The sequence below is a fragment of the Sprattus sprattus genome, assembly GCF_963457725.1.
Source record: "Sprattus sprattus genome assembly, chromosome: 8".
NCBI classification, from domain to species: domain Eukaryota; kingdom Metazoa; phylum Chordata; class Actinopteri; order Clupeiformes; family Clupeidae; genus Sprattus; species Sprattus sprattus.
Window position 1 is genome coordinate 7234623 of NC_137927.1, and position 24277 is coordinate 7258899.

General features: G+C 46.9%; 3 protein-coding genes across 3 annotated transcripts in view; 2 read left to right on the forward strand and 1 right to left on the reverse strand.

The window, feature by feature from the left end:
• Window positions 1-3066: 3066 nt before the first annotated feature.
• On the forward strand, window positions 3067-12962 carry rest (RE1-silencing transcription factor). Its single transcript, XM_080843027.1, has 6 exons — window positions 3067-3181; window positions 5025-5486; window positions 5726-6097; window positions 6859-7010; window positions 7128-7211; window positions 9104-12962. The coding sequence occupies exons 2-6, from the start codon at window positions 5032-5034 to the stop codon at window positions 11947-11949; spliced, it is 3909 nt and encodes a 1302-aa protein (XP_080699153.1). The 5' UTR covers window positions 3067-3181; window positions 5025-5031; the 3' UTR covers window positions 11950-12962.
• Window positions 12963-13964: 1002 nt separating this feature from the next.
• Window positions 13965-17709, reverse strand: noa1 (nitric oxide associated 1). Its single transcript, XM_080843291.1, has 7 exons — window positions 16470-17709; window positions 16160-16324; window positions 15780-15991; window positions 15524-15655; window positions 14857-14973; window positions 14619-14736; window positions 13965-14261 (listed from the first exon to the last, which is right to left on the reverse strand). The coding sequence occupies exons 1-7, from the start codon at window positions 17686-17688 to the stop codon at window positions 14044-14046; spliced, it is 2181 nt and encodes a 726-aa protein (XP_080699417.1). The 5' UTR covers window positions 17689-17709; the 3' UTR covers window positions 13965-14043.
• A 328-nt stretch (window positions 17710-18037) lies between these two features.
• Window positions 18038-24277, forward strand: part of polr2b (RNA polymerase II subunit B) — a 13949-nt gene continuing 7709 nt past the window's right edge. Inside the window, exons 1-11 of the mRNA XM_080843623.1 lie at window positions 18038-18162; window positions 18714-18786; window positions 19525-19675; window positions 19918-20030; window positions 21828-22047; window positions 22161-22319; window positions 22705-22869; window positions 23026-23222; window positions 23408-23527; window positions 23914-24100; window positions 24202-24277. The exon at window positions 24202-24277 is cut by the window's right edge and continues 68 nt beyond it. Of these exons, the coding sequence (XP_080699749.1) occupies window positions 18144-18162; window positions 18714-18786; window positions 19525-19675; window positions 19918-20030; window positions 21828-22047; window positions 22161-22319; window positions 22705-22869; window positions 23026-23222; window positions 23408-23527; window positions 23914-24100; window positions 24202-24277 (1480 nt within the window). The 5' untranslated portion in view covers window positions 18038-18143. The remainder of the gene's footprint in view (window positions 18163-18713; window positions 18787-19524; window positions 19676-19917; window positions 20031-21827; window positions 22048-22160; window positions 22320-22704; window positions 22870-23025; window positions 23223-23407; window positions 23528-23913; window positions 24101-24201) is intronic.

Sequence of the window (24277 nt, forward strand, 5' to 3'; positions counted from 1 at the left end):
AGCCATGGAGTCATGTAAGATGTGAAATAGAACGGTTGGAAGTGGAGTTTTTGTGTTAAGATTGCAATGCAACCAATCAGTATTCTAAAGCTGCCAATGAATACATTTGATTATTAATTATTTTTTAGCAGTACGACCATAAATATGTGATTATAATGTAGCCAACTGACGGTTCAATTTGATGATGCAATAACGAACTCGAGCAACCGTTATGAATGGTGAATAGTAGTAAATGTACATTTTAGATCTGAAAGGTATAATTCTGGAATGATTTGCAAAAAATGTACTCCTGAAAGGATAAGTAAGATCACAAATATTAAATTGTTGCGAACTGAAGGTTCCATTCAATGATTTAGTTATGAGATCAAGAGAGCTTTTGAACAGGTCAGTGTAAATACTAGAGTATCAGCAGTATATAATTCTGGAATGAGTTGCAAAAAAAAAAAAAATAGAGAACCTCAAAGGGTTCAAAGGTCCTATGCAGGCGTATAGAGTAACCTCCCTATGAACCCTATGAATGTCCCTTTGGGACATTTCTTAAATCTATTTATATTTATTACATTATTGGCCTATATTTTTTATCTTGTTGGACTAATGTATTTGATCTTACCTTATTATGTTATGTTCTTTATATTTTTTCCCAATGTCTTTTGTCATTAGATTGTTGTTCTTTTCTGATTGTTTTGAAAATAGGTAAAATGTTCTCTCAGACACCCGGAAAGTTTTTAGGGAATTTCCAAGAGATTAAGTAGATTAATTACAGTATAATTAAAGGGGTGGCTACTACATAACAACAACAGATTAGGGAGAAATTAAGGCAGCCTGTTTTAAAAGGAAAGCTAATTGACACACATTTGACACACATTGACACACATTAACACAAGCAGTGCTGCAGGGTTTGCAAGGAATCTTCAGGATTTAGGATTTCCTGGTTAAGGTAGTTTGACTGTGTGGGCGGAGTTCAGGCTGGTATCCAGGCTAGTTTGACTGTGGAATAGAACTGTCTTTTCAGGTGAGGGAGTGCGGAGTTAGTCAGCTAAAATTCCAGCCTCTGCCTGAACTAGAAGTTATGCAAGATATTTTACCATTCTTCCCCTGCTGGTGAAACTCTGGAACTGTCATTGCAATTATTCTGTAAACGTCCATTCAAGAGAAGGCCTGTCTCCAGACAGCAATTAAATATTTCCTTTTATTACAGTATTTTTCTTGCTTGTTCATCACTGTGACTAAAAGACTATACCATCTGAATAAATATGAATGTAAATATTTGTCACCTGTGACTATTTATTGCCAAATAATAATAAGAAATACATGCAATGTTTCTCCTATTGACTTTTTATGAAGGTTAGTCACATGACCTTTATGGCTCAGAGTCAGACCAGTCACATGTAGTGTATGGCTCAGGTAATTTGGTAAGTTTTGGTAAGTTTCATGAGGTAAGATGTAAGGCCCGACCCAGGATATACTGAGCTGGGTAAGTTTAGGTAAGTTTCATGAGGTAAGATGTAAGGCCTGACCCAGGATATACTGAGCTGGGTAGGTTTTGGTAAGTTTCATGAGGTAAGATGTAAGGCCTGACCCAGGATATACTGAGCTGGGTAAGTTTTGGTAAGTTTCATGAGGTAAGATGTAAGGCCTGACCCAGGATATACTGAGCTGGGTAAGTTTTGGTAAGTTTCATGAGGTAAGATGTAAGGCCTGACCCAGGATATACTGAGCTGGGTAAGTTTTGGTAAGTTTCATGAGGTAAGATGTAAGGCCTGACCCAGGATATACTGAGCTGGGTAAGTTTTGGTAAGTTTCATGAGGTAAGATGTAAGGCCTGACCCAGGATATACTGAGCTGGGTAAGTTTTGGTAAGTTTCATGAGGTAAGATGTAAGGCCTGACCCAGGATATACTGAGCTGGGTAAGTTTTGGTAAGTTTCATGAGGTAAGATGTAAGGCCTGACCCAGGATATACTGAGCTGGGTAAGTTTAGGTAAGTTTCATGAGGTAAGATGTAAGGCCTGACCCAGGATATACTGAGCTGGGTAAGTTTTGGTAAGTTTCATGAGGTAAGATGTAAGGCCTGACCCAGGATATACTGAGCTGGGTAAGTTTTGGTAAGTTTCATGAGGTAAGATGTAAGGCCTGACCCAGGATATACTGAGCTGGGTAAGTTTTGGAAAGTTTCATGAGGTAAGATGTAAGGCCTGACCCAGGATATACTGAGCTGGGTACATTTTGGTAAGTTTCATGAGGTAAGATGTAAGGCCTGACCCAGGATATACTGAGCTGTGAGTCTGAGGAGCAGATCACTCTGGGGGCCCTCTACGGAGCACCACACTCACAAACACAAACAGCCTTAGGAAATTTAGGGAGGGATTATATATATATTTTTAGTTATCAGAACAGTAACAACTCTTTCCACACTGTTTTCATCCTCAAGCAAGCTGCTCCTGCTAAATTTGACCTGACATATACATTCTTATTAACTTGTCTCTGGTGATTTATTGACATTAAATTATATAATTTTAATTATACTATTAATATTATACTTGCAGGCTGTGTTCAAAAATATATATCAATTTGTTTTTTATGTCTTGAAATTGTACATGATATAATGACATTACACACTCATTAAAGAAACATACAGAACCCTGTGAAGGTCCGAAGATTTCCACTGTCACAGAAGCCTGCACTTCTAGATGTCTAACTGTCTGAGATAAGGAGTTGTAGATCATGAGAGGCTTCTTTGATTGGTCTCTGATAAGGTCCCCTAAAAGTTCCCCCATGGTTTACGCTGATGTAGAGTAGGTTAGAGGTTCAGCTTTACTGCCCGTATATAGCAGTGGAGTAAGCATATTATTTTTTATTTGCGATGATTTGTATTAGCAACACATTCAACACTGTCTAAATTAAGTTTAAGTTTGCATTTGGCAATGACATTTCCTTAGCAATTCCTTTCAACCACTTTATTTATGGACACAATCGCGTAGGCCTACAACATAAAACCGCCAGACCAAGGACAGCCCCGGGAGAAGCACGAGCTTGCGCGTGCTGACGTCAGCTTGTCCTGCGAAAGAACGGCGATGTGTTGGAATGTGTGGAGACTTGCACTTCCTTGAACAAACGCTCTTAAAAAGTTTGAAAATCACGATCTACAAAAAATATCGAAGGGCAACGGACCATCTCTATCGGTAAGTTGTCGACTGTCGACTTTACCACGGAAGTAACACCGTGTTACTGGTAACAATGCATGGGAATTGAAGTTAGAAGAACTGTTTTAAAATGGAGGCAGTGTGTGAATGTGTGGGGGTTGCGCTGAAAGGGAGAGGCGCTGTCCAGGGCTGATTTCAGCACGGAGATCAGGACCACGGCTAGCCAAACACACACACTGAGTTAACATGGAATTTTTGCTCGAAACATATTCTGGAATACTTTACAACTTTGAATCCCTTGCGCTGTGTAGTAGTTTGAGTTTGGGTAACTTTGGAGAACTTAACTCGACAGTGTCTTGTCTGCTTCCGGAAAATAGTTTTGTGCCGAGCAGTGCTTGTAGCGGAGTTGAGCACCGTCACAGTTGTGTTGCTGGACAGCGACTTTTTCCAGCGGTTGAATTCAACCCCTCTCGGTATTTTCTGTGATTACTGCGTAATGGCATTGATTTCTCCCTCCGTCGTTAGGTTGGAACTTCAATCGAGTAAGCTGTTTTCGGGTGTGTTGCGGAAAGTGACTTCTTTATCGAAGGGAAACATGGCAGAGAAACGAGCTCGGGCAATGGCTACGCTCAAAGAAACTTCGCTTTGTACAACAGACAAAAGTTGGGCATTGTTTACTTTTCTCACTGGTTTGGTACCAAAGACCAGTTATGTTAACACACCGAGGCAGAGTTCTTGTTTGCCCTAGAGGGAGTTCTTCAGCAAGTTAAATAAATTAAACTGCGGAGATTTTCACCTGGTGTGTGGCTTCGAAACTTTCCATCGGCCATTTTTGCAGCGTGATTCCAAGTGAAAACTCATGGCTAAATTATTGTCAGATTCAGTGTGTTGTGTCGCCGCTTTGCGTCGTATGGGCGTGCGTGCGGCTTGCTGTTGTTAATGTTCTAAAATGGCCGAATAATCGAGCTCCGTCTACTGTGCGATGCCCTATTGTTGGAGGGATGCCGCACGAGCTAAACTAATCAAAACAAGGTCATCCAACAACAGGCAGCCAGAGTATCACACGCGAAGGCAGTTGGGTACAGAGGGGTGTTGGATAACCAAAGGCAAAAATTAGAGCCAGCAATGCAGCGACACGGGGGAGTCGGTGAAAGAATGTCTGTTTTGATCGAATCCTAAAGACTCCAGTGGTGAGATGATTGACAGGGGAAATGAACTTCATGCTAGTCACTGTCTCATCCTTCTACCCAGCGCACTGGGTAAACATCAGGGCTGAGAGGCCACAACTTCTAACTTCTAATCCACTTAACTTTAACCACCCTGCCCCCATGTCTGCCTCACACACACAAATAGAGAAGTTTCATACCTCCCTCCCTGACACTCACACATGCTCACATGCAGGCCCAGGTTAAGTTTCGTTGTAGTCAGAGTTGGGTGAGGTCAGACAGAGGCGTGACACTGACATAATGGGCTGTTTACATGGGGGGGGGGGGGGGGGGGGCAGGCATACAAAGAGGTGTTATATTAGTCAGTTCTTTATCCTCTCTGTAAATGCTCAGTCCAGAGACTCACATGCTAGTTCTTTGTGTATGTTACGTGTTACCCTGGGGTAGAAGCAGGAAGTGGGGTACATGTGGCCTGAGTCACTTCCTGTTTTGGTTGAACATCACTTATCACGCCCCCTGTGTTGTGTGGCTCACCAGAGCAACTGCAGTATAGCATAAGTCACATGGCACGCCAACCCCACTTTTGAAAAAGAATAAGAATTGTAAAAACAATAATGATATTTATTTCCCATACACAGATTTTTTTATTACATAAATGTCTGCCCCAATATCTAATGCATGATGCCTAAACCGTGTAATTTCCTGTTTCCTGTCAGCTGACCGATGATGGCAGCAGAGGCGGTCTTCCCTGTGACTGTGGGCGTGTTCTCTGGAGGCATGGGTCTGAGTGAGGAGGAGGGGCCTAATGCTGATCTGCCGGCCCCGCAGCTGGTGATGCTGGCCAATGTGGCACTGACGTCGGATGGTATGGGCGGGGTTTGTGAGGGGGTGGGCGGGGCCGGGGAGGAGAAGCAGATGGCCGAGTTGAAGCCTGTGGCGTCAAGTTACAGCAGCGACAGTGAGGAAGATGAACACACACTCTTGCAGCGCTACGGCAGCTACGAACACACACACACGTACACGGAGCTGCCACAGCCTCAGACACACGCACAAACATCAGAGGAGAATGGCATTGTGGAAGAGGAAGAGCAGGAAGAGGTGGGCGGGGCTGAAGATCTCTCCACCTCCAGAGCTCCTCCCCCCAAAACGCCGGCTGCACGGGTTTCTCTGAAGCGCAGGTGAGGCACACACACACACACACACACACACACACACACACACACACTCTATCTCTCTTTTAGACAAATTCATACAAACTGTGGCTGTCTAACTTGCACATCTGTGAACACACAAACACACACACATATACTCACACTTAGCAGATCGGATTATCCTGTTTTTTCATGATCTGTGTGTGTGTGTGTGTGTGTGTGTGTGTGTGTGTGTGTGTGTGTTATTTGTGTGTGTATGCATGCAGGCATAGCCCGATCCCGCAGGGGGCGCCACCGGTGGTGGTTTTGGACACTTCTAAGAAGAGGAAGCCTTTCCACTGTAAGCCCTGCCAGTACCAGGCCCAGAGTGAGGAGGACTTCATCCATCACATCCGTATCCATAGCGCCAAGAAGCTTATCGTCGTCAATGGTGCCAGCGGGGCTGAGGAGCCCGCCAACGAGGCGACGGCTGCCGGGCCCACCCCGCCACCAGAGGGAGGGGAGGGGCCTGAGGGAGCGGCCAATGGGAAAGGCGTGATTCGCTGTGAGAGGTGTGGCTACAACACCAACCGCTATGATCACTACTTGGCCCACCTCAAGCACCACAACAAGGAGGGCAACGAACAGCGTGTCTACAAGTGAGTGTGGGTGTGTGTGCGTATGTGCGCGTGTATTTGTGTGTGTTGAAGAGTGTATAGATGATGGTTTGAGTGTGTCCAAGACTGGGACCCACAGCTGCAGAGGAAGTGTGTGTGCGTCTGATCACAGTGATTGTACTGTATGTGAATCTCAATTCCTCACTCCAAACACTCCTAACCTTGAGCAGGAAGTGGGGTGTTTGGTGCTTACTAAAACGAAAAAAGGACATCTGTGTTGTTAAAGCAGCACAACGGAGGAATTGCTAATCGCTGACGAGATGCTAGTGGATAAACCTAGCGAAACCTGTTGAAATTTGCTTACTTTGACACTATGACAAACTAGTGAGTCAACAACTTTCCTAACACAGTCAAACATCAAGCAAGTGCAACAAAAGACAAAGCCAGACGGCATATAAGTTACTTACTAGTCCGGCAGAGAGTAGTACTTTGGCGGCTTCCAGAAACGTACATAGTGCAGTTATATGCCTACGGACCCTGGTATGGCAGTGGCACAGAGGCCATTCTAAGATTAAAAGTCATTGTAGCGCCCCAATTTTTTAAGCTGTTATTTTAAGGTAAAATTGCTAATCCTAACCCTAACCCTAAAGTACAATTGCTACATACTGTTACTTTAATGTAATCAGACTAGCCATCTTTATTTTACCTATCTTGTGTCACGGCTGGTACTACAGCTACTGTTGGGCCCTTTCTGATTTCTGACCGCGCTGTACCCGTGTGTGTGTGTGTGTGTGTGTGTGTAGGTGCACTATCTGTTCTTACACTACAGTGAGTGGGTACCACTGGAAGAAGCACCTGCGTAATCATTTCCCTAGCAAGCTGTTCACCTGCAACCAATGCTGCTACTTCTCCGACCGCAAGAACAACTATGTTCAGCATATCCGCACACACACAGGTATGTACGTACGCACACACACACACACACACACACACACACACACATCGGTATGTTTTGTGAAATGTTTCCCTTTTGTCTCTGTGTGAGTGTTTTAAAGTTTGCTCTTTTTCCCAGGGGAGCGTCCGTTCCGTTGTCCATACTGCGAGTACTCCAGCTCCCAGAAGACACACCTTACACGTCACATGAGAACACACTCAGGTAGGTCAACACACACACTTGCATGCTCAGACACACAGTCCACCAGGAGCCATTTTAACGTGTGACCCCAGCAGTTCACAGTTCAGCTTGTAGTTGCCATGTTAACATGTTGGGAGTAAAAGTGTACATTTCTTTTGTCTGTTGCCTTCCGTGGAGCAGTTGGGTTTGGGTAAGGAGGCAGTCAGGTTTGTGCTGTGTGTGTGTGTGTGTGTGTGTGTTAGGGGTGGGCGATATATGTCGTCTGCGATGAAATCGTCATTGTTGTTCACACGATGTGCAAAATTACATTATCGAGTATTTAAATGACTTTGCCAAAAACAATGACACGCACGGGGAAACTGTTCACATCATGTTCTTAATATAGCCTACGGCGCAGCAGCGCTTCCCACAGCACTGCGCTCACATGACTAGTGGGCCTACGTGATCACGTGACATGGCCTCTCGCATCCACTTTGCAACAGGTTAGCAGCGCATGGTGATGTCTTTTGTGCCTCCGTTGGTGTAGCATAAAACGTGAGTTTTATTAAAACATAGCGTGTGTAATGTGTAGCTATTTCATTCCGTTTGTTCACCTTTCTTGCTGTCTGTCTCTGAACGTAGTTGGAGATTGAAGGGGAGTAAATTGCTCCACGGCCGAAGTAGATTGCATGTTTTTAACTTCGGGGTTAATTCCCTTTCCTTTACGTCTGCTGCTGGTTAGTAAATGCAGACAGCAGGAAAGGTTAGCAAACGGAATGAAATAGCTACACATTACACACGCTATGCTTTAATAAAACTCACGTTACTCACATACTGGTTAACACTTTCACAGCAAATTAATGTTTGTCGCTACATCCAAACTTTGCGTCACCGTTGTCCCTCCCTGTACGTGCTCATCTTAAAGGAGACGCACCATTTTACTAAACGTTCTTGCAATGTGAATAATTAAATTTAAATATGCTAATTGGCCTTATTGTGTACGCTTGTGCGTTTAACAGCGCTTGTTTGTGAGAGAGAGCATTTAACTGTTGATGCCCAGTTTAATAAAGCCAGGCTATTCATAAAAAACGTACGTCAATGTGGCATTAGTACTATGAACAGTTGAGAAATTGATTCCGTCGGAATCGAAAAAATGTAATATTTTAATGGCTGTCGGACTCGGTCCGGGCTCAGTTACTATTCTGTCGGACCGGGCTGGGCTCGGACAGAAAAATTTGTCCCGATCCATGCTCTAATGCTCATGTATTTGTATTTTTGTACAATCCTGGACAGAATTTTAAGTTTAATAAGCCCATAAGAACTGCTGTTGATGTGCAATAATTCTCATGGATGCATGGAGCACTTTATTACAAGAGTTCAATATTTCTGCATTGCAGTTCAATTAAGTTATTTTAGTTTAAAGACAAAAAAAAAGTTGTGCCCATTATTGCAATCTCATAGAAGGTATAACTCTGAGAATTCCAATCACATTTTTTTTAAATATCGTCCAATTATCGTTATCGTCAAAATATAAAAAAATATCGAGATATTCTTTTTTGCCCATATCGCCCACCCCTAGTGTGTGTGTGTGTGTGTGTGTGTGTGTGTGTGATTTGATGTGATGTGATGTGTCCCCCATATGGATTCTCAGCATGATGTCTCCTGCATGTAGAACAGAGACCCCTCCAGTGTGTGTGCTTATACCTCTCCTCTCCCTCCCCCCGCTCTCTCCATCTCTCTCCTCTTCTCTCTCTGTATCTTTTCTATCTCTCTCCTTTCCATCCATCTGTCACTCTCCCTCTCACTCTCTCTCTCTCCTTTCCATCCATCTGTCACTCTCCCTCTCACTCTCTCTCTCTCCTTTCCATCCATCTGTCACTCTCCCTCTCACTCTCTCTCTCTCCTTTCCATCCATCTGTCCCTCTCTCTCTCAGGTGAACGGCCGTTTAAGTGTGATAGTTGTAGCTACCTGGCGGCCAATCAGCATGAGGTGACTCGTCACGCGCGTCAGGTGCATAACGGGCCGAAGCCGCTGAGCTGCCCGTACTGCCAGTACAAGACGGCCGACCGCAGCAACTTCAAAAAGCATGTGGAGCTGCACGTCAACCCGCGTCAGTTCCTCTGCCCCGTTTGCAAGTACGCAGCCTCCAAGAAATGCAACCTGCAGTACCACATCAAGTCCCGCCACCCCGGCTGCCAGGACATCACCATGGACGTGTCAAAGGTCAAACTCAAGAAGGTCAAGAAGCCAGACGACTCTGGCAGCTCTTCCGGCAACTCCACCCCTGTATCATCACCAGACTCAACGCGTGTCCGGTCAGTCCACATGCATTTGCCCGAGGTCAGTAAGGCGGCGGAACCCGAGTCGAATGTGGGGCCTATCAACCTCTCCACCAAGAAGAGCCGTGAGAGTGAGGAGTCCTCTAGTGGGCGAAAGCGGAGCTGCAAGAAGGAGAAGAAACCGCGCGGGAAAACTGATCCAGAGAAAGAGAATGTGAACCAAACAGAGGACAGGAGGGAAAAAGTGAAGGAGAAGGAACGGAAGAAAATGTCAAAGTCGCAGAGAAAGAGAGAGAGTGACGTAAAACAGGGATCCAAACGAGAGAAGGCAGGAGTGAAACAGAAGAGTGTGAGGGAGGTGGATATGGAGAGAGAGCGGAGAGAGGAACGGGCAGAGAGAGAGAAGAAGCTGGGAGAGGAGAAGGGGAGAGAGGAGGGCGAGAGAAGAGAAGAGCAGCCGGAGAAACGGAGGGAAGAGGTGATGAGTCAAAAAGTGGAGGAGAAGAAGACGCCCAGGAAAGCAACCAAGCGCCCACCCAAGGCCCAGCAGAGTCCCGCCCCTCAGACGAGCCCTGCCTCTCAAGCAAGCCCCGCCCAGACAGACGTTGGCCTGTCGGCTGACGTCTCCACGGGAACCAAGAGGAAGGCGGCCAAGAGGAAGCAGCAGAAGCCTAACTCTGAGTCCTCTCCCTCACACACACACACCAGCCTGACCAAACCCAAACGCAGGAAAATAGAGCCCCCTGCGCAGACCCTCCCTCCCTCATGTGACACCCCTCCGCCCACCCCCGACCAGCTCAAGCCATCCCCCCTCCCCAGACTCCTCCAAACCAAAGGAAGGAGCAGCGATGCCCACCCCACCGACGTACCCAAAAGCACCCACGTGCAGAGAGAGATGGAGGGAGAAAAGGAGGTGGAGACAGATCAAACCCCACCCACTCCGACCACTCCCTCGTGTCACATAGGGCTGGCCCCTGTGCTGGGATTGGCTCTGAATTGCACCTCCCCTGAACGCAACTCTTTAGGTCTGACAAAGAGGGAGGAAGGGAGGCCAAAGGAGGAAACGAGGGTTGAGCAGAAAGACTGGGCAGTAGTGAAGAACAAAAAGCAGACGGCAAAGATGGAAAAACCCCAGACTACCACAAACAAACCCCAGAGTACTGCAGACAAACCCCAGATTACTGCAGACAAACCACATATTATCACAGACAAACCACATATTACCACAGACAAAATCCAGATTACCGCAGACAAACTCCAGATTACCGCAGACAAACTCCAGATTACCGCAGACAAACTCCAGATTACCGCAGACAAACCCCAGATTACGGCAGACAAAGGCCAGATTACCGCAGACAAACCCAAGATTATCACAGACAAACCCCAGATTACTGCAGACAAACGCCAGATTACCGCAGATAAACCCAAGATTACCACAGACAAACCCCAGATTACTGCAGACAAACGCCAGATTACTGCAGATAAACCCAAGATTACCACAGACAAACCCCAGATTACTGCAGACAAACCACAGATTACTGCAGACAAACTACAGATTACCGCAGACAAACCCCAGACTGGTCCAGTCCAAGCCCACGCCACCACTGCTGAACCCCAGACTGTTGCAGAGGAAGCCCAGACTAACACAGAGAACACGCAGATATCCACAGACAAACTGAAGATCCCATTTTACAAGCGTCAGTCTCTAACTAACAAACTTCACATCACTGCAGACAAGATCCAGATCCCAAAACAGCAGCTCCAGCTTCCTAAAGACAAGGCCGAGACGGCTGCAGAACCCCTCCAAACCCCCAAACACACAGGGGTACAGACATCATCTGACCAGCCCCACCACAAGACTCCCCCACACCTGCCCCAGACTTCCACAGATCTGCCCCAGACTTCCACAGATCTGCCCCAACCTTCATCACACCTGCCCCAGACTTCCACAGATCTGCCCCAACCTTCATCACACCTGCCCCAGACTTCCACAGATCTGCCCCAACCTTCATCACACCTGCCCCAGACTTCCACAGATCTCTCCCAACTTTCATCACATTTGCCCCAGACACCTCAAGATTTACCCCAGACTCCCCCGGACGGGTTCCCAACCCCCACAGAGAACACGCCATCTCCCTCGCTTCTGTTACCGGGGCCGATGGGCGGTGCCAAGCCAGCAGAGGCGGAGGATGATGAGGGCATCCACAGCCACGACGGAGGAAGTGACCTCAGCGACAGCGCTTCCGAACGCAGTGATGACTCCGGCTTGCGAGGGGGCGTGGGCAAAACCACAGATCCCCCCACCCCCACTGAATCACTGCCCTCCCCCACGCACTCACTGCCCTCACCCCCCCTCACCAAGACTGCCCCCCACCTCACACACACCTGCATCTTCTGTGACCGCTCCTTTCCACAAGAGCTTGACTACCGTCGCCATCTCAACCGTCACCTGGTCAACGTGTACTACCTGGATTCGGCAACCCGACACAGCAACCAGTGAGATGCACCGTCAGAGGGAGGGTCAGTGTGTGTGCGTGTGTGTGAGTGTGCGCGTCTGTGTGTGTGAATGTAAGATGTTTTTACATTGGTTAGGGCCCCATGTAACACCTTCCTAGATCTGGTGCAAATCGGCTGATCCAGAGCTGCAATTACTTATGGACACACCTGTAGCTTCACACACACAGCGGAGCGAGTCCCAAGTAGCTGCATGGTATGCCCCTTATTGTTCGTTTGAACACATGCACACTTTTCTTTTCTTACACTAGGTTCCAAAGAAATTTGTTTTTCTTACTTGTTGTCCAGGCAGGCTGTGTGTGTATCTGTGCCTGTCTGTGTTTTGGATGAGTTGAGCTCTTTGATGCCTTGACAATCGTTCCTGTCCTCTGGTGGTTTTGGTGACCCTGTTTGTGTAGTGCCTGAACAACACACACACTTACCTGTGCTTCCAAAGCTTATATCATTTTTTTTTGCCCTCTCTCTCTGACACAAACACACACACAAGGCTACCCAGCCTGCAAAGTAAGATGTTTGGTGCAATATTATTTTCCTGTTTATGCCAAAGTGAAACTGGTCAGCTGTAATAGGACTGGCTCAACCTTTTAAACCGTGACCTTTTGAGACTCCTTATGTAAACACACTCTGTAGACGGTTAGGACTTCCTCTTCCTGTTAAAGTGTCTCTCATATCATTGTCTGATTATTTTCCTCAGTAGAGCAATGTCTCATTACTACTGTAAGTGTGTATTTCTCATATCACGTATATATCTCATGCCTCATCCTATCAGATGATAATTGTTCTGTGTGCTCTTAGTTGTGCAACGCTATTTGGGCAATGTCATTGCTCATGCGGTCTAGCCAGGTGTCTGCCAGTGTTGAGCAGCTCTTGAGTGGCCAATCCGGTGCACTCCCAATGTCCCGCCAAGCGGCGCTCTTGGCCAATTGGGCAGATGTTTTCTGGCTCAATGATTGGCCGGTTTTCTGTAAGGTGTGCTGTATTATATATATATATATAGAGAGAGAGAGTACGAGCAGCTCAATAAAGTCTTGTATTTCACAGCATCTGTGTTCTGACTGAGTGATTCCACAAGCCAGATACTGATCTGAAAGTACCCCCCCCCCCTTTCCATGCTGCAGAAACAATGTGTTGATTTGTTGTAATTGTCTATGGCTCGATCCCAGCCACTATGTTTGTTTACCATTTACAGAGGTAGCACTGTGTACAAACCCCAGAGATTAGCTGTATTTAACAAATAGTGTTTGTAAAAATTAGTGCTGTCAGACGTTTAAAATATTTAATCACGATTAATCGCATTTTTGTAATGGTTAACTCAAAATTAATCGCGATTAATCGCAAATTTGTACAAAAACAACATTGCCAAACAGGGCGGTACAAAATGAAATTATAAAGTGCACATTTCAGATAAACAAGGACTATAGTGCAGGTAAACCATGGCTTAATATTTTCTTTTTTTCAAGTTTGCTGTGAACATAGAAGACAGGCCTCTTATTTCAAAAACAATGAACCGTAACAGATAGGTTACCAATAAAAGGTAAGCCTACTTCTGTGCTTTCAGCCAGCTGCCTGTTGACATTTTCAGCTCAAGCTCGCTTCTTTTGCACAACACAACTTTTAAAGATAAACTTTCTATTTAGAAGCTTTTTATCATCCATTTTTCGCTGTATCGCGCTCACCATTCACTCAAACGTAACGTTAGCCTACTACACAGTTTGCGAGGTCAAAAAGAATGTTAACCTAAAAAAAAAAAAATGTGTTTGCGTTAACGACGTTAATAACGCGTTAAACTGACAGCACTAGTAAAAATCACAGACTGCACCCAAAAATTATAAAAGAAATAAAGTAACTTTTCACAAAAATAGAGTTATAAATTTATTTACAGTTTATCAGTTACATACCCAAAAGACCACACACTCAGACATGCTGTTTCCCACGCAGTCCCCTTTACACACACGCAGTCCCCTTTACACACACGCAGTCCCCTTTACACACACGCAGTCCACTTAACACACACGCAGTCCTCTTAATCTCCATCTCACACTCTCCCACTCACACACTCTTATTGACACTCTCACAGACATCAGCTCCTCTTCTTAGCTTTGTGTTTGGCGAGGCTCAATTCGAGCAGTGCGTGTGGGCGGCGAGGTTTGTACGCCGGTGACTTCTTGATTCGCTCTCCCCTCACCATGGCGATGTGCGGCAGCAGCGGCGGTGTGCGCAGACACATCCCGGCAGCCTCTGGGGCATGGCCTCGGATGCGGAGCTTGTCCCCCTCCATCCCCGTCACCGTCACCCATCCTGCAACAGCAACCAATCACAGGTGGAGTTAGGGCCCCTGAGGTAGAGGTGTATCAGAGGCTAGCTCGAGCCAAACAGCAATGACCCAAGATCAAAAGTAAATGCCAACTATGTTCTTGAGTGTGATGGGCTCAGGAATCAGAGGAATGTAATAGATGAATAATGGACCCCATGTTCAGGAGCTTCAGGGTTAAGGAGTGAGGGAGAGTAGAGAACTTGCTTAAAGGGAATTAGCAGGATTTCAAAAATATTTTTTTTTCAACCTGACCCTATTTTTCATAGTTGCCCATAGTGAAAGTTCTTATAATAGGGCCTAAGTTGAAAAACCTTGTTTCCCTTTAAGAGTGATTGGTGTACCTGCAGATGACAGCTTGATGTCACAGACAGCAACGCTAGGACCTTGACCAATCAGCTCAAAGTCCTGTGGAACAAGAGGTGGGAAATCCCTCATACGGTCCTCCCCTCCCATAGGGACCTGCATTAAAACCAACACACACACATTTTAGCTTAAAAAACATGACACTTCCACTGCAGCTCTACATGAAACTCTGAAACAGGATGTACATGCAAGTAATTCTGAGAACACAACACTAACCTTGAGTAGTTCTTTCCCTGCGTGCCTGTGGTAGATGCTGTCTGCTTTCTCCAGAGTGGTCACGTGAACAGGAACTCGAGAGGAAGCCAGTACGGAGAACCAGCACGAGTGAGCACCCTACATACACACACACACACACACACACACACACACACACACACACACACACACACACACACAAAAATGACTTAAAAAAGACTTCTTTACCCCTTACAGTTCATTCTAAAGTAACACAGAAAGAGAAGAGTGGGGAAGAAGCCATTCTAGAGTAGTGTCCCAAGTTCAACAGGGTTCAACATCTGTCTGAGCTACTGACATTGGAAGGGTCAGAGAAGAGGGGTGAAGGGTCAGAGATGAGAGGTGAAGGGTCAGAGATGAGAGGTGAAGGGTCAGAGATGAAAGGTGAAGGGTCAGAGATGAGGGGTGAAGGGTCAGAGATGAGATGAGGGGTGAAGGGTCAGAGAGGAGGGGTGAAGGGTCAGAGAGGAGGGGTGAAGGGTCAGAGATGAGGGGTGAAGGGTCAGAGATGAGATGAGGGGTGAAGGGTCAGAGAGGAGGGGTGAAGGGTCAGAGAGGAGGGGTGAAGGGTCAGAGATGAGGGGTGAAGGGTCAGAGATGAGAGGAGGGGTGAAGGGTCAGCGATGAAAGGTGAAGGGTCAGTGCTCACCTCCAGGTAGTCGATGCGTGCCAGACCCCCCAGGAAGAGGCAGGAGCCGGGGGGCAGGATGAAGGTGCGGGGCATGATGGCCTGGGTTGGCAGCACCTGCTTAACTTCCTGCTCCGACAGCACACTCAGGATCTAATGCCATGGCAACGCAGATACAAGCCCCAGCACCATGGATACAGCATCAGTACCGACACACATTAGCAAAGTAACATCTGTTTTACATTAAACAGACACACACACTCTCTCTTTCTCTCACATCTTTGTCCTTCATGATGCCGGGTGTGTCGTAGAACCAGTGTGCATCTTTGATCTCGTTGTAGCTCAGCTCAAAAGGAGCAGCCTTCTGACTGGCTTGTTTCCGGCAGTCCTCCTCCTCCTCTGGCTCTGCACTGTAGCTCACCATGTCTGGGTCAAAGGCCAGCTCCAACCGCTTAGGTGGTTCCACACGGAAGGTCCTGCCCACGCGACCTACACACCATACACACACCCACACACACACACCAGAGCTGATTTATGTCCCTAGACAAAAACTACACAGATGGATGACACATACACTTCTCATTCACAAGGTACGTGTGTCTGCCGTCGCCTGGAGTCAGACAGCCACACACACACACACACACACATAGTCCTTACCTATGAGATATGCGTGTCTGCTGAGCTGCTGGAGTTTGCGCTGCTCCTCTGGGTCCAGCTCCTCTAGTGTCCGTGCAGAGTGCTGAAGCAGGCGCTCGGATCGACGCTGCATGCGGTGCACAGTCGGGTTAATGATGGGGAACTTCAACAGGTTCAGAGTAGTGCCTGCGGAATACACACAACTTGTTCAACTTGATGCTGCAGTGAGGATCCAGCAGCAAGAATTTGATTAGAGATAACATCCCCACCCTGACACACACACACACACAGAAGCAGTCCCTCTCTTACACACTCTCAGGAACATCCTTACCAGGCCAGGGGGAGATCGTTGCCTTGTGAATGGCCTCAGAAGCTCGAGACTTGCAGTAATCGGACTCCAGGAGCGTGTTGAAGAGCGTGGACTTCCCGGCGTTGGTGGTGCCCACTAGGTACACGTCTCCCTCGTAGCGCCACAACTTCTGGAGTCTGGACACGAGCTTCTCGACGCCGTAGCCGGTCTTCGCGCTGATCAGGTGAACGTCTTTCGGGTCCCCAGCAGCGACTCCTGCCTCTGCGCAGTACTGCACCAGCCGCTTCCTGATCCGCGATAAGTAGTCCTGCGAATCTCCTGGGAGGAGGTCAACTTTGTTCCCCAGGATTACTATTTGTTTGTTGCGCCCAACGAGCTCCTGTAGGTCCGGGACTATGGAGTCTGGGAGGTCCAGGAGGTCCACGATTAGGATAACAAGCGCTTTCTGTGGCCTCACGGCTCGCACGATGTCCCGATACTCCTCCTTAGACATGGTGACGCTCAGCGCTTTCTGGTGGTTCGTGAGCAAGAAGCAACGCTGACAGATGGCTTTAAAGAGCGTGGCATCCTCCACCAAGCTCGCGTATTTCTCGCTGGCTATGTAGCCTGGGATGTCGGGGTCCGCACAGTGCATGAGAGCTCCACAACCCGAACAGGGTGTGTCGCTGACCGGCTGAGCTGGGTCTGGCGAGCCGTAGACTTTATGCTCCTTGCGTCTCTTCTGCTGAGACCTGGAGATCTCCTCCACCTGGAACCCTATATCGTGGAACTCGATGAGAGACTCCTCGTCCGCTTTGATTTTCATCTCGGAAAGGACACGCGCCTGCTGCTCAAGGGCCCCGCGAAGCGGGCCTGTGTCCGACTTACTCTTTACCTTCTCTTTGGTTACCATGGTGTCCGTGATGCGCAGATGCTCTGGGAGAGAGTCTCTGAGCTCTTCGGGTTCATCGTGCTCAGGGAAAACAAACTTCTCCTCTCTTCCTGGTTCCACCGATGCCAGTCTGACGGTTCTTCCGATGTCCGTTTTCCCCGTTGCTGCCCGTTCGCCTCGCCCAGTTTGGTAGCATCTGAAGTGCGTTATCCCATTTTTCCCAGACCGGATACATGGTGCAATCCATCGCAAAGAAGTGGCTGGTGAGGTTGTAGCGTACCGCTGCAAACTAGAGGAAAGCAATGCAGTCCATTCTAATGTGTCACAATAAGACCGTCTCGCCACACAGAAGCATCTTAAACATCTCATCTGCCATAAAGACAACTGTAAGAATGTATACATACTTACAGTGTCTGTTTCAGATAAATGACAAGGTTAACTCCTAAACAGCCCACATGTGATATGTACCAGTTCGCGAGAATTGATGACATCAGAGGAAGTTGACAGTGAATGCTTTTTCAGCCATAAAATATCTACAGAAATTTGGTCAGTTCAGTCGAAAGATGACACAAAGATTAACCCAAAAAAACAGAAATGTATTTTTGAGGATGACTTGTGTGACACAGACATAAATTCATATCAGTAATATGCTAACATTCTGATGCGCTCCAGCCTGAAGGAAGTGACGTATAATGCAGGCGCCATTTTCCTGTGTTTAGTTTTGGAAGGAAAACGTCTGCAAATAATAAGCTATCGAGTGAAGCAGACTTTTCCCTTTAAGCAGATTTGATCTTCTGTAGTTACCAGGCCACTAAACAGCGGCCATGTATGATCAAGATGAAGGTATGTTTTACGGAGCATATTCAGGAGTTCACTCTAACCACATTCGAAGTTCACAATGAAGCACGAGTAACGTTATGATCGCTCTGTGCATTTAGTTGGCTAGCGTGGCGGGATATGTACTACGCAGCGGGATAACGGTAGTTATATGTGTTGCGACAAACGGTCCCCTGTAAATATGTGGAACTAGAAGCTTATTCGCGAACTTGGTTTGTCCGATCAACCCATAACTAAGTAAATTAAAACTGATTACTTGTCGGTAACTTGCTCTGCTAGCTAGCTGGTAAGCTGTGTATCAAGTGCTAACTAGTTCTAAACTTAATCTTAACATGTTTGGCCTAAATCTATAAATGTGTAGATCTGCGAGATTGGCTAGCCAGCAGAAATCGGGTGTTTAAGCCAAATTTTCAAAAATGTTCTTCTGTTAAGGCTCCTTGGTCATGTCCGCCTAAATACATTTAGCCTATCAACATTTCTCTTTTTGGTAGCGTTAGCTGCAATGTGAGGAATAGACAGACATTACAGGTCCTGTGATTCGGCCCTTATCCCCACAGATATCCAGTACGATGAGGACGAAGATGAGATCACCCCGGACCTGTGGCAGGAAGCCTGTTGGATCGTCATCAGGTGAGGAGGAAGGCCACAACTAACCTAGCAGTGTCTCTTCATAACCTGTTACGTCTGTGAATCGCCATGCAACGGGTTACCTCTGTGTGTTTCATGTTCATGGACAGCTGAACTCTCGGCCAATCGCACCCACCGCCACTGCATTGCCGTACATCTACTCTACCCAATACCCTATGCTAGCATTTATATACAATATACATTATTGCCACCACTGAAATGTTTCTTCGTCCCTACATCCCCTACCCCTCTAACAGTATCCCTATTGGCAAAGTAATCTGGTCTTGCCTGTATCATGTATTTAACACCAGATGTCTGTATACTTATTATGTCCAGTGACTAAATGCTGGCTGTGTATAACCCCTGTTGCTTCCTTTCCCCTTCTGCCACACAACCCTTCCCCTTCCCCCTTTCCCCCCGTCCCACCTTCCTGTCTCCACCCGGCCGACCTCAAGCAGATGGGTCCCCCCTTATGTGCCGTGGTTCTGCTTAAGGTTTCTTCCTGCCTAACAGGGAGTTTTTCCTTGCCCCTGTTGATGTCGTGCATGCACTAAGGGGGTTTAGGCTCTGGGCTCTGTTAAGCGCCTAGAGGCAATTGTATTGTTATGGCGCTATACAAATAAAATTGAATTGAATTGTGTTTCTGACACCAGCCATCCTTAGAGTGATTATGAATACGTGTGGTTTGTTTGCATGTGCAGAATGTGACTTGTCTGACCTTTGCCCTCTATGACCCTGCAGCTCGTACTTTGATGAGAAGGGTCTGGTGCGGCAGCAGCTGGACTCCTTCGATGAGTTCATCCAGATGTCCGTACAGAGGATCGTAGAGGACGCTCCACCCATAGACCTGCAGGCAGAGGCGCAACACACGTCAGGAGAGATAGAGGAACCGGTGAGAGTGACACACACACACACACACACACACACACACACACACACACACACACGAAAGATGAGACACACCAGAGGACTGAAATAGGTGAGACATGCACACACACATCAGGAGAGTTTAAGTAACTGGTCACACACACATACACAGGTGAGCTGCTAAAGTATTATTTGTGTATAATGTGATGATGTATGATTCAATATGGAAGGGGTCTGTCTCACTATCCTATGTGTGTTTGTGTTTAGCCAAGGTACCTGTTGAAGTTTGAACAGATCTACCTGTCCAAGCCCACTCACTGGGAGAGAGATGGAGCGCCCTCGCCAATGATGCCCAACGAGGCCCGACTGCGCAACCTCACGTAAGACACACACACACACACACACACACACACACACACACACACACACACACACATGCGCGCATCATATAAACGTACACACAGATACAAACGTACACACAGATACAAACGTATGTACAGTGGGGAAAATAAATATTTGAACCCCTGCCGATTTCGCAAGTTTGGCCACTTGCAAAGAAATGTGTGAACTAGAATTGTAATGGTAGGTGTATTTTAACAGTGAGAAACAGAATATCAACAAAAAAAATCCGAAAACTGCATTTTACAACATTAATGACTTTATTTGCATTTGATGCAGAAAATAAGTATTTGAACCCCTAGCAAAACATGACTTAGTACTTGGTGGAATAACCCTTGTTGGCAAGCACAGCGCAGACATTTCTTGTAGTTGCTCACCAGGTTTACACACATCTCAGGAGGGATTTTGGTCCACTCCTCTTTGCAGATCCTCTCCAAATCCTTAAGGTTGCGTTTCAATGGGAGGGAATGAGGGAATGAGGTTCAAGCCCAATATTCCACGTTACATGGCCCCATCCATAGTCCCCTCGATGCGGTGGAGTCGTCCTGTGCCCTTTGCAGAGAAACAGCCCAAATCATAATGTTTCCACCACCATGCTTGACGGTGGGGATGGTGTCATATTCATCATTCTTCCCCCTCCAAACGCAGCACGTCTAGTTGATGCCAAAGAGTTTCATTTTGGTCTCATCTGAACACATCCTGTCCCCCAATCCTCCTTAGAATTCAAGTGTTCATTGGCAAACTTCAGATGGCCCTGTACATGTGCTTCCTTGAGCAGGGGGACCTTGCGAATGCTGCAGTACTTCAAAGAATTACGGCGTAGTGTGTTGCCAATGGTTTTCTTGGTGACTGTGGTCCCAGCTGCCTTGAGATCATTCACAAGCTCCCCCTGTGTAGTTCTGGGGTTATTCTGCACCTTTCGGATGATCACCGATACAGCATGAGGGGATATCTTGCATGGAGCCCCAGACCTAGAGCGATTAACAGTTGTTTGGTGTTGCTTCCATTTATGAAAAATCGCACCAATAGTTGTCTGCTTCTCACCAAGCTGCTTGCCAATGGTTTTGTAGCCCATTCCAGCCTTGTGCAGGTCTACAACCTTATCTCTGACATCCTTGGACAACTCTTTGGTCTTGCCCATGGTGGTGAGGTTGAAGGTGTGAAGTATGATTCTTTGGACAGGTTTCTTTTATACAGGTCACCAGTTGAGATCAGGTATACCTTGTTAGACCTAATGAGGACTGTTCTGTGTGCTTCTTGGGCACATAACTGGCCATTGGGAGCCAGAATTCTTGCTGTTTGCTTGGGGGTTCAAATACTTATTTTTTGCATCATAAAGTCTTAATCTTATAAAATGCAGTTTTCTGGATTTTTTGGTTGATATTCTGTTTCTCACTGCTAAAATACACCTACCATTACAATTCTAGATCAAAACTTTCTTTGCAACTTGCGAAATCGGCAGGGGTTCAAGTACTTATTTCCCCCACTGTATATCAGCGCAACCACACACACACACACACACACACTCTCACTCACTCACTCCTCACATACCACCCACTATATCAACACACACAGGCATAATCTCATGTACGTCTGTATAACCTTAAGCAAGACACACACACAAGAGACTATCTCATGTACAATTGCTCAATTTGTAGGACATGCACACACAACTCATGAACACACACACACAAAACCTCAAGCACGCCTGTGTGCCATAGAAATTCATGTGCAAAATTCAAGTTTGCCTTGCCGTGTGTGTGTGTGTGTGTGTGAAGGTATTCGGCCCCTCTCTACGTGGACATCACTAAGACCATTATTAAGGAGGGTGAGGATCAGCTGCTGACTCAACATCAGAAGACCTTCATTGGAAAAATTCCCATCATGCTCCGCTCCACCTACTGCCTACTGAGTGGGCTGACGGACCGTGACTTGTGTGAGCTCAACGAGTGCCCCCTTGACCCTGGTGGTTACTTTATCATCAACGGCTCCGAGAAGGTGCTCAGATGTGTTTTAAATCGTTTTTGGGTTACTGACATAAGTTCTGATATGTGATATAAGTTCTGTAATGGTGTATGTGTGTGTGTGTGTGTGTGTGTGTGTGTTTGTAGGTGCTGATCGCTCAGGAGAAGATGGCCACTAACACAGTCTACGTGTTCGCTAAGAAGGACTCTAAGTACGCTTACACTGCAGAGTGTAGATCCTGTCTGGAGAACTCCTCACGACCCACCAGCACCATATGGGTCAGCATGATGGCCAGAGGAGGACAGGTAACTCACTCTCTCTCACTCTTACTCTCTCACTCTCACTCTCTCACTCTCACTCTCACTCTCACTCTCACTCTCACTCTCACTCTCTCTCTCTCTCGCGCTCTCTCGCTCTCACTCTCACTCTCACTCTCACTCTCGCTCTCACTCTCGCTCTCGCTCTCGCTCTCGCTCTCACTCTCACTCTCTCTCTCTCTCACACTCTCTCTCTCTCTCTCACTCTCACTCTCTAACTTTCATGTTAACACAAACACTTATGCTCATGTGCACACATACTCATCTTCACACTCAACATAATCATATTTATTACAAGGTTGTGTTAGATTATACCCATAGGAGAAACAGGTCTGGATTGAGTTCTGTCTGTTTTGTGTGTGTGTGTGTGTAGGGTGTGAAGAAGAGTGCGATCGGCCAGCGAATCGTCTCCACTCTGCCGTACATTCGGCAGGAGGTGCCCATCATTATCGTGTTCCGTGCGTTGGGCTTCGTGTCCGACCGGGACATCCTGGAGCACATAATCTACGACTTCGACGACCCTGAGATGATGGAGATGGTGAGTCATCTTTGACCTCCTCAGCTTTGACCCCACCTCTCACCCAGTCCCTCCATGACCTCAGCCTGTTTTTGCTCTGTCATTACACTCAACTGCACACATCCTTACAGCCTTTATCTGAAAGTCATGAGTCTGGTGTGCCCCTCCCCCCCTCAGGTGAAACCGTCCCTGGATGAGGCATTTGTGATCCAGGAGCAGAACGTGGCGCTGAACTTCATCGGGTCCCGTGGTGCCAAGCCAGGCGTCACCAAGGAGAGGAGAATTAAGTATGCCAAGGAGGTGCTGCAAAAAGAGGTGCTGCCGCATGTGGGAGTCAGTGACTTCTGCGAAACCAAGAAGGCTTACTTCCTGGGGTAGGACACACACACACACACACACACACACACACACACATTCATGCTCACTTGCTATTCTTCACTATTGTAACTTATATCATTGTGATCAGCAATTAATTGTGTTTAGCAATTCATTGTGATTGAAGTCACACACATATACTCACCATTTGTGTGTGTGTGTGTGTGTGTGCGCGTGCGTGCAGGTACATGGTTCACAGACTGCTGCTGGCTGCGCTGGGCAGACGGGAGCTTGATGACAGAGATCACTATGGCAACAAGAGACTGGACTTGGCTGGACCCCTGTTGGCATTCCTTTTCAGAGGGTAAAAAAACAACAACAAAAACAACAACAACAAAACAAGGATCAGTAACAACCCAAACTATGAAAAACTATAACAATAATAACAAACACGCCATTCATCACAACACCAATAACAAACCAGCCAATCACAACAACAACAAAACCAAAGCAACAAACCTCTCAAACCTTCCAAGCAGCTCTAACATTAACCACAGTTTTAATAACCTCTATAAATCTATGTGTAACATGTACCAGCTATGATCATGTGGCTATGATCAGGTGAGTAACACACACCTGCTATGAGCAACTAGCCATGATCAGTTAATGAAGTTGTCCAGGTGTTTATTTTGTTGTGGTGTGTGTTTGTGAAGGACTCTGATGCAGTGCGTGTGTGTGTTATTCTCTTAGGATGTTTAAGAACCTGCTGAAGGAGATCCGTATCTATGCACAGAAGTTCATCGACCGCGGGAAAGACTTCAACCTGGAGCTGGCTATCAAGACCAGGATCATCTCCGACGGACTCAAGTACTCCCTCGCCACTGGCAACTGGGGGGACGTCAAGAAAGCCCATCAGGCCAGGGCAGGGGTGTCTCAGGTACAGGCTAGTGCTCCTGTGTACTGGCTCATTCACATGTGTGTGTGTGTGCACATGAGATTGCCTGTTCATGTTTGCACATATATGTGTGTGTGTTGCAGGTGTTGAATCGCTTGACCTTTGCTTCGACCTTGTCTCATTTGAGGCGCGTGAACTCCCCCATCGGCAGAGATGGAA